At 38.7% G+C, this 15,644-nt stretch overlaps 1 protein-coding gene across 1 annotated transcript in view; it reads left to right on the forward strand.

Annotated features, from left to right (window-relative positions):
- The window catches only part of ltk (leukocyte receptor tyrosine kinase), a 79,282-nt gene extending 64,148 nt beyond the window's left edge, over window positions 1–15,134 (forward strand). Inside the window, exons 20-29 of the mRNA XM_066684115.1 lie at window positions 7,650–7,836; window positions 8,385–8,475; window positions 8,574–8,638; window positions 9,570–9,699; window positions 10,778–10,875; window positions 11,472–11,564; window positions 11,908–12,009; window positions 12,679–12,813; window positions 13,831–13,921; window positions 14,076–15,134. Of these exons, the coding sequence (XP_066540212.1) occupies window positions 7,650–7,836; window positions 8,385–8,475; window positions 8,574–8,638; window positions 9,570–9,699; window positions 10,778–10,875; window positions 11,472–11,564; window positions 11,908–12,009; window positions 12,679–12,813; window positions 13,831–13,921; window positions 14,076–15,050 (1,967 nt within the window). The 3' untranslated portion in view covers window positions 15,051–15,134. The remainder of the gene's footprint in view (window positions 1–7,649; window positions 7,837–8,384; window positions 8,476–8,573; window positions 8,639–9,569; window positions 9,700–10,777; window positions 10,876–11,471; window positions 11,565–11,907; window positions 12,010–12,678; window positions 12,814–13,830; window positions 13,922–14,075) is intronic.
- The last annotated feature ends 510 nt before the right edge of the window (window positions 15,135–15,644 follow it).

A 15,644-nucleotide genomic window follows, 5' to 3' on the forward strand; every position in this document is an offset into this window, starting at 1 on the left:
CTTCCAGTTCTGCATCAGCTCCACCTTCCAGCATCTCTGACACTGTCAATGTATTCTCTCGACAACCCCCATTTTTTTGTCCCAATTTACTGCCCCTGACACTGTACACAACACACCTGTTACGTAAAGACTCCTCAGAGGGACTGCAGGATATAGAGTTTTGTTTAGTGGAAACCAATTGGAATCTTTTATATTAAATCGGAGTGGTCACTCTAAAAAGTTATATAATGATTTGAAATGAAGGTCAAATTGAACTAATATTATTATTATTAATGATGAGTCAAGATGAGAATGAAAATACAAACAAAATAAAACTTATAAATATATTGCAACTTGCAAAATGAAATTATAATGCAGTGTAAACTGTGAAATGAACAACTTTTATGGGCAGCCATATGAAAGTAGGTCAGATTTCATATTAAAAATGTAATACTGACACAAAGTGGCAGGAAGAACTAGTCACCATCAAATGGCCGTGGCCCCCTTTACACTCTGCATAATATTTTCAATTGAGCAATATAACAGAAGAAGAAAAAAGAATCACAACTTTAAATTTAAATGTCAGTGTTATCTGATTTAAAAGTAATTGTGGACCATTTCTTTTCATGCAGTATCTGTCCAGTTTATTATGTAACACTTCTACAATGTACAGTAATTTCAGATGATAAGAAAATGAAAGATGTCAAAAATGGGGATTCAAGAACAAGCGCATGACGTTCTACTACTTTTGTGGTTTATCATCACTTGCTCTTCACCCACAACTGTCAGTTTTGTTCCCATCTCTTTTGTAGAACATTATTTTTGCCATTTGAAATTGTTTTACACACAAAAAAGCTGAAAACTCTCTGCTGACTTTGAAGGTGCATATTTCTCCACCTCCTCCAGGCTGTGAATTTAATTCATATTTCTCTTTTGACTGTGCTTCAGTTGTGACTGCTAATCAAAGTATGTTTGCAGTAATTTGCAAAGGTATGTGCAGCCCTGGTTCAAATGAACATGTTTTGTTAATATTCTAAGTGACAAAAACACATTATTTACACAACTCTGCACTTTTAAAGAACAATTTCAGTTTTTTTTTTGCTGAATTGAACAATGAGGGGGGAAAAGCTTACAATGATGTGTCTAAACATCATGATACCTAAGATATGTTTTGCATTCTCATATATGTTAAATCAATATTTTAGAAAAATGCTATATGTGTTACGTTATTTGACCAAGTGTATCCAAATATTTGCATATAGTTATTGACAATGCTCTTTTTTTCACTTTCCATCACGATTACAAAATGTTTCATGAAGTGAAAACTGATTTAAAGAGTGAAATACAGAGCGGATCTGTATGTAGAACCTGGAACGATGATCCCAACTTGGTCATCAGATTACAGTGATCGAATGCTAATTGCCAAGTGTAAACATGGCCTGATAATATAGCCAGTATAAAATGGTGAGTGTACCAACTAATTGTTATTTACAAGATCTTAATACTATAGCTTGAAACTAGCCACAAAGCTACTATTATATCCATATAATATTAAATACTAAAGGGTACAAAGTACTATACTCTAAACAATCAAACATATTGCTCACGTTATAACCATGTTTAGTTCAGGATTATATTGTGAGTTATTCCGTACATTATATTTAACTTGAAGGCCAACATACAACATATATTTGCTCTTTGAGACATTTGCTTTTTGAGGACATTGACCTTTGTTTTGTATCTGATGCAGAGTTAGACATATAACATATTTTATTACCTAAAAGGTAGGGTTGAAAATAAATGCTTAAAGGATTAATTAGGGAAACAAGAGTGACTGCTATTAACCATAGACAATTAATAATTTTACTTTAATGATTTGTAAACTTTGAGTGTAAATGAACAAATCTGCCACGTTATTCCAGACTATGGTGAGTCTCATCAAAGAGCTACTGTATAAATATAGGCTGATAGATATCATTGTTATTGCTGCTATATCGTTTTTATGCAAAACAAATTTAAAGAAACTCATTTCCAATGTAGGATGGTGAGGGAATATTTTGGTTTTCTGTGCACTGTCTCCATGAATGTGAGCATCATGTGAAATGGACAAATGTAATCTAAGGTTTGACCTTTGTAACTATTTACAGTCATTTTCTTTAGTCATTCAGTTTCTCTTGCACCATTGATCAATCACTTTTACTCTGACCTGAAATTCGCTCAGCTACAGGATAAATAACAGAAGGCTGAAGTTGTTTGGCGCAGTATTTTTATTTTTTTTTTTTCATTTTATTTTTCTCATATTTTTTTCATTTTCATTTTTTGTCGTTTATACTTGGTGTGCCATATATTAGGACAGGATCTCTCAAACACTGGACTCTGAAGCTGACTGAAGGAGAGCCAGTGGTCCCTTGTTGGCTGCCTATGGCACTGTGTCGTGAAAAGCAAGCAAAAAGTTAAATAATAAGAATTAAAGTTAAAAGGTTTCAAATGATAAAACATATCAATGCAAGCCACGTAACAACAATGCTTTATCAAATATTTTTCAATAAATGTAATAAAAAATTTTAGCAAAGTTTAGTTTTCCGGGCTTTCATGCGTCCTAGTTTTAAGCAGAAGTGACTTGAGCTAAGAAACCGTATGTTGGGATAATAACCTTTTTTCAGGAGAAAATTAAAGCTTAAGGTCTGAGAAAAAGCAGACATGTTGAATGTTGTTTAATAGTGGAAAAGCACAAGTCATGTTGGCTCATGCCATACTAATGATTGCACATTCTTATCCAGAGCAACATACAGTTTATACCATGTTGCAGATTTAGTATAATATGACATGTTCGAGTACTGCTAGCACTGTGTTTGACCAAAGTGGCTCAAAATAACTTTCTACAATCTACTATCTACAAAAGGGATCACTTTCAGCAAACCACTGAGCTAGACCCATCACCTTTATCTTTCTTAGAATAAGCCTTGAGTTATTTTGGGTATATGTTTTGGGGTGTTGTCTAAATACTGAATTACATAGTGCTTAGGAATACATTCTTTTCTGACACTAAGTACAGAATCAAATACATTACCTTTGTAAATCTAAAAGTAGATGTTTACACTAAAATTACCAAAGAAAATCAAATAAAATAGGTTTCATTATGCTTCCACTCACTGTAAATGAGTGAAGTTTAAGATGGCTGTCGTTAAATGTGTTTCATTAACAATTGTATGTATAAGATAAAATGTAAACTTTATAAATAGAGCAATTTCATACATATAGCAGCTTTCTTAATTGTTCTTAAGTAATTTACCAAATATAAATCAAAATAATAAATTAAAAACTCTCCTAGAATTACACTTTTTCTTGTGTAGGAAATGAACACTGTTTCAACTTTCTCATTCTCCCTTAAACCTTCTCTTCTTCCAGACAGTCTTAATAAGAACATTAATAAGGCTTTTCCTGACCTTGTGGAAGTGGTCTTAGAAGTGGCCTCACGTTTGGCCCCTGAGAGCACTTACACTTTGAATATAATTTGAATTGGGGACCACAGACTCAACCTTTTTTAAGTATTTTGGTTTAGAAAATAAAAAGTCCATCAAATATCTGCTCACAACTTTGGAAGACGCCTTCTGAATTATGCATGCTCCTTTATCTCAGTCTGGATACTTCTGTTTCATAATGCCCCCGTCCCCTTCATCATGGTTTAGCTATAATTTTTTCTTTCACAAATCCATCAAATGTGAGTTAGTGTGATTTATGCCTTTAATTAGCGGACTATCAGGGTGCTCTTGATTATATATAAATGTATATGAGATGTGACCTCACTTGGAGGACGTTTATCAAAATTAATGCTTTTGTTTTCTCATTAATAGTACAGAGGTTGAATTATTCATGTAATGGGTTATTGCATATATACTCAGTTTGACTTGTGCACCAACTATACAGTGCCATGAAGTGTCTTATTTGTTTTTTAAGTCTTTGGCTGATAAATAAAGACTTTTCATATCAGGTTTTCACAGAGAAGTTAAATGTTACTTTTGAGGCATCTTTGATGCTGTCAATTTTTTTTTATGTTGATGTTTCAAGGCAAACAATGCTGTAAGAAAAAAAAAGCAAATAGTAATTTATTCGTTCCTGTATATATATCTTCAGCACTTTTCAACCAACTCAAACTCATCCTGGACTTCAGCATGGTTGCGCAAACTTGTTTATGTGTTGTAGAGCATGGTATTGCTTTCTGTAAACTAGAAAAATGCCACAGAACAAACCAAAACAAAAATGTCAGTGTTGTTGAATAATGGCCAGCAGCCATTTTAGATAACTAAATTGACTTCTAGTGCTAATAGCTTCTAGATTAGTCTTGCAACTCCAGAAGCAAAATTAAAAAGCAGATCTTAAATTAAGCATTTTGGCTGACTGGCTACGTCTTGTGTTCATGGAAAACTGTTTAAATTAGTTTTTTTATTTCCTGACCTATCCTTCTAACATGATAATGAAACCAGTTAGCTAAGCAAAACACTTTTGTTTCCTGCAGTAAATTAATTGAATGAAATATTTTTGCTATACGCCTTGGCCTGGTGATTCCGTGTAGGTTCTGGACCCACCGAGACCCTGAATTGGATAAGTGGTTACAGATGGTGAACAAATGAATTAAACGTATTATAGTCTTGTTTACGTTCTCAAGTTCATGCCATCTCCTATGTTCATTTATCTTAATAGCATAATAGCATTTACCCAAAGCTTATAATCATTATTGAGGAAACATTTATCAGGAAACAAATCAGTATCATTTTATTGCCCAGCACTACATGGCACCCATATATAAATCAAACCCCTCAGCCCCTGAAGCTCTCCTCACTGCTTGCTCAAACTGCTGCAGCATTAATTTTTTTTTACCCGCTGTTTAGATACAGTTTCTTAGATACAGATGGAATGAAGAGTGATGTGATGTGATGGGTAAGTCCTTAGTAATTTCCTGAGTCTCCTTGGACAAATTCTGAGAAAATGTAGACAAAACCACAAATCCACTAAAATCGTCTAAGTAGATGGATTGGAAATGGCAGACTCCATAGATTCAGGAAATGTTTGTATAACTACAAAATTATTTATAAAAACAATTAAACTGAAGTGTATGCACTGGTACATTGTTTAATCTCAGAGGGTTTATACTTGTCTTTAAGGAATATTTAAATTAAATTGATCCTGCAGCATCTTCAAAAAAAATGTATCTTTAGTTTTTCAAAGGTAAACAACGCAATTGATAACACATTTATTCTGAATATTCTCTAAATACAGTATCATTCCTGTGTAAGGTTTGAAATAATTACATATTATGGTTGTATTTCAGAATTTACCAACTGTCTAATAGTTGTGTATTATAAATTTGCCGAAACATTTCAACACTATTGTCCATGGTGGGTCGTGATATAGAACAGATGTGGAGCTTTTCTGATGAAATCAGTGAAAAATTACCATGATTACTATTAGACCTGACCTTTCTAAGTGGTGAAACATATCCTTTATATAGTGCTGTTTGTGCAGTAGCTCCCACAGTTTGGCTTTATATCCAAGCTGCTCAAAAATGATCTGTGTTAAAGGCATGAAGTATGTTCTTTGAAGGTGGTGACCCTGCAGAGTTGGTTGGTGGTTAACTGTTGTCTTTTCCCCTGAGCTCTCCCCAGTGCAGGTTGGTAGTCTGTTCTTGGGCAGTCCCCCTGTCCTCTCTTACCCCAGACCCCACACTCCCCACACTCCCCAACCCTGGTCAGCTTCCTGCCGGCTTCGCGCCACTGCGCCAGCAGTCCGACGGCAGCGGGACCTCTCACCTGCATGCAGCGCCCCCTCCAAGGCAGACTACCAACCTGCACTGGGGACGTGGGCGAACACTGCTGAGGGTGAGTGCTTCCTGCCCAGTCGCCAGCAGAGAGGCCAAGTACTTCATCACCCCAGATACTATTAAAAGCCATAACCTAGCCACTTAACTAGCCCAAATACTGTTGATCAGCCAAAACATGCATGATGTTTGAGCAGTGATGAAAACCACAAATAACTGCTGGCCAACTGGAATATGTTCAGCCCTCAAGCCAGAAACCAGAGTAGGCTGATGGATATGCTGGTTTTCTTGTTCCAGAAAAAATGCTTTATTTCCCAGAGAAGAATCCAAATTTTAATCACAGCTACAGTTACAGTAAAATACTTCCCCAAATTGTTCAGCCCTAGCCAATAGAAATGCTTTTGGCTAATGTTACATTCGTCAAATTTTAGAGAAAGCAGTATGTCATTGTCAGAAATCCAGTAACAATGTCTATTTTAGATTATGTTTTATTTATATTTGCATCTTCTTGCTCCAGTACAAAGCTGAAACCTCCAGCATGTTTTGGCTTTTGAGATTTGTGGCAAGGGAAATATGTGTACATTTCTTTCTTTGCTAAACTATTCTTTTAATCAGTGAGAACAGTTCTGGGCTGTAAAAGTAAGTGTACCTGTAATCTCTGCTTCATCAGGAGGCATGTAGTGTGCATAAGTGTGCAGACACTGAAGAGGCTCTTGATCTTTTCTACATGATTATAAGGCTCCATATCGCAGCTTGATAATTTAATGAAGATGCCCTTGAAGTTTGTCATGGGAGACTGCTTTTTAGAGCTTAGGCAGTAACGAAACCAATATGAAGCATAAGATGCATTACAGCAAATTGCACCCTTTAAGCACACACACTTTATTTGTTTACTGATAACTGTGTACTAGGGGTGTAACTGTACAAACAAAAGTTACAGTTCAGTTCGCACTGCTGTTTGGACCTCAAGATTCAGTATGTATGAGAGGGGAAAGAAAACAACAATGAGACTAACCTAGGTTTCTTTTTATTCAATTTGAACAGGCAACTGAGTTACAGTTTGTTCCAATTAGACCTCTATAATCTCTCTGGAAGTCGTTTTAATTAAGCTGTATAGTGTAAACTTTTGCATTTAGACACACACAAATTAACACCATCCTCATCCAATCCACCAGTGAAATAATATATTAAAAGCCAGAATATTGGTGAATTACTTGTTTATTTTCTGTCATTATTTTCTGTCATTTCAAACCCAAAGATGAGAGCAGTGAGAGATAAAGAAAATGAAAACCAAGAAACGAAAGAGGAGTCAGAATGTGAGACAAACAAGACTATGTTTACCGTACTCCTAAAACACTACAGTTCCCACAGTGCCCGGCAGATCCTACAGATTACAGCTGAGATTTTCTGGGTGGTACACATGCTTGTGAAATAACCATATTTACCCTAATAGCCTAATAATCACACAGAGAATACTGTGTATTTTCTATGTGAATGTGTGCACTGAACTTTGAGTCCCGTGTCCTGATGGTTTAGTTACAAATACACGTATGGTTACACCCCTGCCAGTTATAATGTAAGTTTTTGTAGTAGATTTATAGTATTTTTGAAAAGGTAGGTAGAATGAGCCTTAAATAAATAAGTAACTGAATATATGCAAGGTTTGAAGGGATTTGGCTGCTGAAAGTCTGCAGCTATTTTCATTCCTTATTCAGTATTTCATGTATTATTCCACTTCCACACCTTAACCTGTACCCTTCCAGGTTCATGCCAAAGCTGTTGTAATGCTAATCATGTGGGATGTGTGATTATAGCACTTTTGTTAACCCATGCTCTGTGGTGTATGTCCCTGCAGTGTATTACCGCAAGAAGAACCACCTGCATGCCGTGAGGGTACGTCTGCAGAGCCCTGAGTACAAGCTGAGCAAGATCCGCTCCTCCACCATCATGACGGACTACAACCCCAACTACTGCTTCGCTGGCAAGGCCACTAGTCTGAGTGAGCTGAAGGAGGTTCCTCGCAAGAACATCACTCTGCTCAGGTGCTCCTGTTGCTCTGTGTGGTGTGACAGGTTCTAAAATGACACACACATTTTCTGACATTTTACACATTTGGCAAAAATCTTAGAAAGAAGTCTTAATTTTCTAAAATGTTAATTTTTCTAGTGACAATTGACTATAAAAATACATAACTGGCATGGTTTCCTACCGTCCACTAAGTGGTACATAGTGTGCTAAGCCCAGGTTAGCAACAGAGACTCTATTCTCCCTGTTACCTGTCAGCGAAGAATTATAATGATTTTGAAGTAAAATTTTAAGGCAAAAATGCTACATAATATTTCTTTAAAATCAGTGCAAAACTGTCTGCCGTGAGCTGTACAAACTTCAATAAATTCTGCTTAGTTTTTCTTCGGCCATACTCAGATTATAGCCATCCACTTATAACTGGATGCACTTTAGGAAGAGTATGTTTGGAGCTAAAATATTGTCATGCAGAATGCTTTTTTTAAACTTTTGAAACTTGAAATATATAGTATCCACGAGCCGACAGAATTTCACTATCTAATGTGTGGTATTGGTTTGATGGTAGAGCTCTGGGGCATGGTGCTTTTGGAGAAGTATATGAAGGCCAGGTTCTGGGTATGAACGGAGAAAACACTGCCATGCAAGTTGCCATCAAGGTCAGTAACAATCTTTGAGCAGTGTGTGTGACTACAGTGTGTGTTCTACTTCTGACAGCTGTTACTTCTGTATTTCCCTTCCCCTGCCGGCATGACAGACCCTTCCAGAAATCTGTTCTGAACAAGATGAGATGGATTTCCTCATGGAGGCACTAATTATGAGGTATGTTGGACACACACGCACACACACACACTCACACATATGCACACAGTCAAAATGAAAGCTTCTGTGTTTGCACATGTGCAAGAAAAGCAAAGAAGGAGGGAGTCATTTGAGTCCGTCATTAAACAGGACAACCTGAGGGGAAGAACTGTCTTGTTTTCTCTGCCCGTTTGTTTTGGTTACTCACTTCACAGATGTTTGCTGTTATTGAGATCCACTTAATGCATCCTCTTCACTCAGACAGCAGCTGTTTTTTTCTGTTTCTTACTCTGTATGTTTATGAAGTGCACTACAGTGTAGCTTACTGATGTCACTCCAGCCCTGCTTTCTGAAGGGCTCTTGATGTAAGCGATGATTGAATAAAAACCATTCACCTTCAGGGTATACTTTTAACATAAGTAAAGGTTTTTTTGTGATCACTTTATACCAGAATCATGAGCTAAAAACAGACAGAAGATGGCATAAAAGGTAATCAATGTGAAATTGAAAGATAGATTTATGTTAAATAAAAAAAACTAGCAAAAAATAAATAGGTATAGTTACTAATTAATTCCTATATTTTACCAGCCTATATATATGTGTGTGTGTGTGTGTGTGTGTGTGTGTGTGTGTAGTTTTGTGACATATTTTTTAAGTTTAGACTCCATATTGGATTGGGGAGTATGTGGCATGCTTTGAAGCTTAAATAATGTTTACGCAATACATCTCTCATTCCAAGAAAGGCAGTATAATTATATTGTCCCATGATATGGGCATTTTCATAATTCAAATTCTGGAATTACCCAATAACAGTTCCTCTCACGAGATAATATCCTCTCACTGAAATATTTGGCATCTAATAAAACAGTGTTTTTATCTTATTGTAAGTAGTAGAAGAAAATATTATAAATATTCTTGTTTAATTGATGTGTGTGTGTGTTTATTTTTGCAGTAAGTTTAACCATCAGAACATAGTGCGCTGTATCGGAGTCAGTCTGCAGATCCTGCCTCGCTTCATACTTCTGGAGCTCATGACTGGAGGAGACATGAAGAGCTTTTTAAGACAGAACCGCCCCAAAGCTGTGAGTAACACGCGTGTGTGTGTGTGTGTGTGCGTGTGTGTGTGTGAACCGCATACATCAGTGTGTTTGCAGATGCTGACAAAACAGAACATTGGATTTCCAAGAAAGCAACTTTAACTTTCTGATTCATCCTTTTGTTTATGTAACACAAATACATTTTAAATCATTTTCGAATAATTACTTTAATCTTGACACAATTAAAAGGGTAGCTCGTGTTTTTAATTTAACTATGAACGATTTTTACAATGGTTTCTCGATGCGCATGAATGCTTTTATGCTGACATACAAACACATATCTACATGTGTATAATACCTACATGTGACTTAGAAGTCACAGTTATTGTCAGCGATACTTTAATCATGGTGTAGTTCTATATACGTGATCTCATTATACACTGTGTGGTCAAAGGTTTGTGGACACCTGGTCATTCATTTTGTCTGAAGGCAGCTTATTTATAGGTAGCTTCTCATCATTTTTAGAAGTAACAGCCTCTGCTCACTTGTGGGGTCTTTTTTGGAATATTTCTGTGAAGAAGTGATGACTTTCATTCCTTAGAATAGTTGTCAGGTCAGGTATTAATGTTAGATGATTAGTTTTTATATCACAAAGGCCTTTTCACACATACTGCTGACACTGTATTCAGTTCCATCACTGTAGAGATACCAGTAATGAGGGGCTTTCTAACCCTGTAGCTGAGGAATAGCAGTAGACAGGGTGATCTTAAGCTTGTGTGTGGCTGCTCCATTTTATGTTCTGCTTGTCCCTGTCATCCCATTTAATACTTATCTATGGAGATTATAAAAACTGTGCACAACTGAACATCTTTGTCCACTTGGGAACACCTTAAAAGTCACAGAAATCTGTGTATGGGATGTCTACAAACATTTGAACATCTAGTGTAACTGGAAATAGAGAATATAAATGTATAGAAATGAAATAGAACATGAATGAAATTTGTTATGTAATAAGCTGTAATGTATGGTACTATTGGAGCAGTGGTTTGTGAGAATGTGGTGTGGGTGGAATTAGAAAGCTGGTGGTGTTTGAAACTAATCTGACAGCTGACTGCTCTCACAGAACCAGTCCTCCACTCTCACTATGCTGGAGCTGCTGCACATGGCCAGAGACATTGCTTTCGGCTGCCAGTATCTAGAGGAGAACCACTTCATACACAGGTACATCCGCACTGCTGCAACATTTCAGCGCTGTCCAGAAAAATGTGTTCAGAATGGTAATATTACAGGAAACAAACACCAGAACACACTGTCATCATCAGTTCCAACCTCCATTCATTCATTGTCTAACCACTTATTCAGTTCAGGGTCATGGTGGGTCTGGAGCCTACTCCAGAATCAGTAGGTACAGGGCAGGAACGCACCCTGAATAGGGCGCCAGACCATCACAGTGCACCACTAATTCACATATTCACTCACACTCATTGGTATGTACACTTTTGCATGGCCAGTCCACCACACCAAACTCCTTACATACAGTGACCTGAGGCAGGGCTCAAGCCCACAACCCCAGGACCCTGGAGGTTAGTGCCACCATGAACTGATGAACGAGTTATTTTATAATGAGTTGTTCTTCATTTAGTCTTTTTTTGCGCTATTAATGGGTTTTTTAGCCTGTCCAATATCCATATCCAATATTAGGAACAGCCACTGCTCGTTAAGCAGTGTGAGTGGACAGTTTTCTGTGTGTTCATGTGGCGCAGGGAATACAGAATCAAACAGAAGTAGTCTGTGATGTGTGTTTTTTCACATTTTAGAGATATTGCTGCCCGCAACTGTCTGCTGACGTGCCCTGGTCAAGAAAGAGTGGCCAAAATTGGAGATTTTGGAATGGCTCGAGATATATACAGGTGCCATTATTATTTCTATCAGTTTTTCCTTTGCTGTAGGTGATGGGAAAGTAATTTTTTTACTATTTTGTTCATTATTTAACTTTTCCAAAAGTTCCAAAGAAGTAATACAAAAAAATATATATAAAAAAAACTGAAAACCAATTCATAAACTGTTCATTCAGGGGATATTGCTGAATCTGCAAACCTGTGCTTTCAAAAAAGTTCTCAGACTGCTCTTTATAGTTAATAAGTGTAAATCTTAATAAAAGCCTTAGCAAGTGTTTAAAGTTTAAGTAATGAGAGGAATGACACTGAAAATCATTGCTGGTATTAACCACACCAATCCTTTCCTGCCCTATAGAGCCAGTTACTACAGAAAGGGTGGTCGTGCAATGCTGCCAGTCAAATGGATGCCACCTGAAGCTTTCCTGGAGGGTATCTTCACCTGCAAAACTGACACTTGGTAAATCCATATGAGGCTTAGACTTAGAACTGATTAAATGTTATAAATATGCATTGAATAAATTAAAAGTTCTTGATTCAACTGTGTACATTATCTCCACATGTGAAAAAAACACTCTGGGTTTAGACGCCTGCTCATCCAACATTTCTTTTGACATCAGATGTATTAACAGGGAGTGCATCCCCCTTTTACCGCAGTAAAACTCTTTGATTTTGCTTCATATTCAATGCTGTGAAGATTTGTTGGTGTTCAGCCCTGAGAATAGCCATGACATTGATGTAAAGGGATGTTGAGTTTACTGATGGATGTTGGATGTTTAGTTCTGCATCATAAACACCACTATTCCAGAAATAATTACACATATTGACTTCATGTTGAGCAGGCGAGGAGGCAGGATACAAGTTAAAACAGAAAAAGATCACTATGAAAGATCCCCACAGAGAATAAAGCCAAACCTGAATTGTGGAACAAGCACGGATTTCATAAACAATGGCAAACATGATGAAGGAACTGAAGAAAGGGCTTTTAAACACTAGGACAGAGTTCTGGGTTGAGATGAGAGCAGAGAACAGGAGAAGGATCAAAAAGAAGGGAGCAATACAAGCTTGAAGTAGATTGTAATACGTATGCTGCTCTTTTTTATTGTGTGTGATTTGTCTCCCTCTGTAGGTCGTTTGGGGTATTGCTGTGGGAAATTTTCTCCCTGGGCTATATGCCTTACCCCTGTAAGACCAACCAAGAAGTTCTGGAGTTTGTGACAAGTGGAGGACGCATGGATCCTCCCAAGAGCTGCCCAGGCCCTGTGTAAGTAGCAGCATTTAAGCTTTAATTCTCAGTCAGGAACTATCTACATGTAGACGTAAATGTTTGTAGTTCCTGACTGAGGTTTTAAAGAATTGTTTGATATCACATGAGGCAATCCAGTATATACAGGTTTGCACATGCGCACTCAGGGAGGGATTCCTTTGTTTTGGGCCATTTCCCACATGTTGTGAATGTACAGAACCAGCCAAAACATTAAAACTATGAAGGAACACATATGGAATTATGTAGTAAACAAAAAAGTGTTAAACAAACCAGAGTATATTTTAGATTTTTCAAAGTAGCCCCCTGTTGCTTTGATGACAGCTTTGCACACTCTCGCCGTTCTCTCAGTCAGCTTCATGAGGTTGTCACCTGGAACGGTTTTCAGTGAACAGCTGTGGCCTCATCGAGAGTTAATTTGTAGAACTGCTGCCTTCTTAATGTGTCTGAGACCATCACTTGGGTTGTGCAGAGGTAGGAGCTGGTACAGATCTATACAGAGTTTAGCTCTATTCCACCAATGACTAATGAGGTAATAAGGTGTGTCCAAACTCTTGATGGTGTGTATATATATACAGGGGGTCCTCGACTTACGACAGTGATCCGTTCCTACGTTGTGTCGTAAACTGATTTTCGGTGTAAGTCGGAACATACGTACATACTGTACGTAAATAACATACTGTAAGCACTTATCCTATCCTAACACCTCCTCCCCGGTCCCGAGCCGCGTAACCGTGTATTCTTCCGCCGCGCTGCACCAAACACGAAGTTCGCGTTACGACGTTTACGACGCAAAACCACTTAAGTCGAAACAAGGCTTTATACAGTAAATAGGAGATGTGTCGTAACCACGAAACATCGTAACTCGGGACTGACGTAACCCGAGGACCTCCTGTGTGTATATATATATATATCATTTTTTTAACTAAATACTTGATTTGATTTACTAATACAGTAGTATTCTTTGCATGAAAGCTTTTGTGCTGGTTGAGAAATAAAGTTTTTGTTGTATTTTAGGTATCGGATCATGACACAGTGTTGGCAACACTGCCCTGAACATCGGCCAAACTTCTCTACTATTTTAGAGAGGATCAATTATTGCACTCAGGTAAACATTTGTCTACAATAATCTCATTTGGTTTTACATCTGTGAAACACAAGCTTATAGCCATAAGTTGGACCATAAACACGAAATTTAACATATTCCCTTCACCCCAAATATCTTCCTACCTTTTTTTACCTTGCCCATGGACGTGGTCCAGGACCCCGATGTCATCAACACACCTCTCCCAGTGGAGTACGGGCCAGCCGTGGAGGAAGAGGGCAGCACTGTGATCCGTCCAGAAGCCTCTGGCAGTGTGACCCCTCTGCTGGTCAGCCATTCCCTGTCTCAGGATGCCTCTCTGCCGCCTGGCTTGTTTGCCCCGCCCCCTCAGGTCCACAAACCCCGCTTGCTGCTACAACGACCAGCTCACATGACTCAGGAGGTGGCAACCTACCGTGATGCTCTGGAGCCATCTTGGGCTGAGCCGGTTCCTGCACCCGGAACCTGTTCTGGCCCTTGGCTTCAGGTTCCAGGGCACCGGCCGTGCTCTAGATCCAGTTCCAACTCAGGCAGTCAGAAACTAAAGAACAAAACCAAGAACCTGTGGAACCCAACCTATGGTTCCTGGGTCCTGGAGAGCTTTGGACGGGGGAAGACAGCCCTGTCCCACACTCAGTCCATGCCTCTGTCCTGTACCTCCACAACCATGTCTTTGTCTACCTCTACTTCAGAGCACAACGACTCTGGAACCGAAGTGAATACTTCCTCGTGCTCAAACACATCTCCTGTACCCTCACAGAAGACCTCCAGTCCTTCAGGACCTTCAAGGCCTTCTCAGAAAGGTTCGACCGGAGCTGCAGGGGGTCCGCTCACTGCAGTCATGGACTTGGCCAAGCTCCAGAGCTTCCCTTGTGGCAATGTTAACTATGCCTATGACGAACAGAGCTATGAGGCTGAGAGTTTGCCCTTAGTTGTAGCCAGGTCTCAAAAACCTAGCACTAGCTCTTCAGCTAGTTCCTGTCTGGCAGCATTGGGATTGGCTTCCTCTTCCTTTAACCACAAATCAACAGTCAAGCGCCATGCCAGCTATGGACACGAAGACGTCAGGAGGCACACCAAGCCAGAGAAACCAACACGGGACAGGGACTCTGGCTTCTCCCTGTCGGAAGACCTTAGCGTTACCCCTGTGTAGCATTTCCACATCTTGCACTGAACTCAAGCACTGCAGTATCCTGAAAACACCCAACACCTCATACTGTTGGGGTGAACCCATGAATCAGCAGACTTTTTTTTTCTTTTTTCTTTTTTTTTGGGGGGGGGGGGGGGGGGGTGTGATCTATTTTTATATATGGTACACTGGAGTTTTCCATGACTGAGACTTTTTGCACAGCATTCGCTAAAGGCAGGAGCTACCTGCTGAAGAACACGACATTGCTACTGTAGAGACAAAGGACGTTATGAAAGAGGCAGGGTGCCGTTGGATGGCTCTTGGTTTCTATGGGAACTTGCACAAAGCTAATAGCAAGCTCTGGGCTCCTACACCAATTTACACTGGATTGCCCTCCACAGTCAGCACTGTGAAAACACATATATTATGTTCACTTTAAGAAACCCTGTGCAATTCTGCCATCTTTTGATGTACCAGCATTCCATGTAGAACGAGCAGGAAGAATTCATACTACCAGCTCTAGGCTGCATTCTCACACTACAGGAAATACACAACTTATATTTTATGTAGTATTATATGAGCAAAACACAGCTTTAGAGCAAAACCTGCTGTTTATTT

The sequence above is a fragment of the Hoplias malabaricus genome, chromosome 1, assembly GCF_029633855.1.
Source record: "Hoplias malabaricus isolate fHopMal1 chromosome 1, fHopMal1.hap1, whole genome shotgun sequence".
NCBI lineage: Eukaryota > Metazoa > Chordata > Actinopteri > Characiformes > Erythrinidae > Hoplias > Hoplias malabaricus.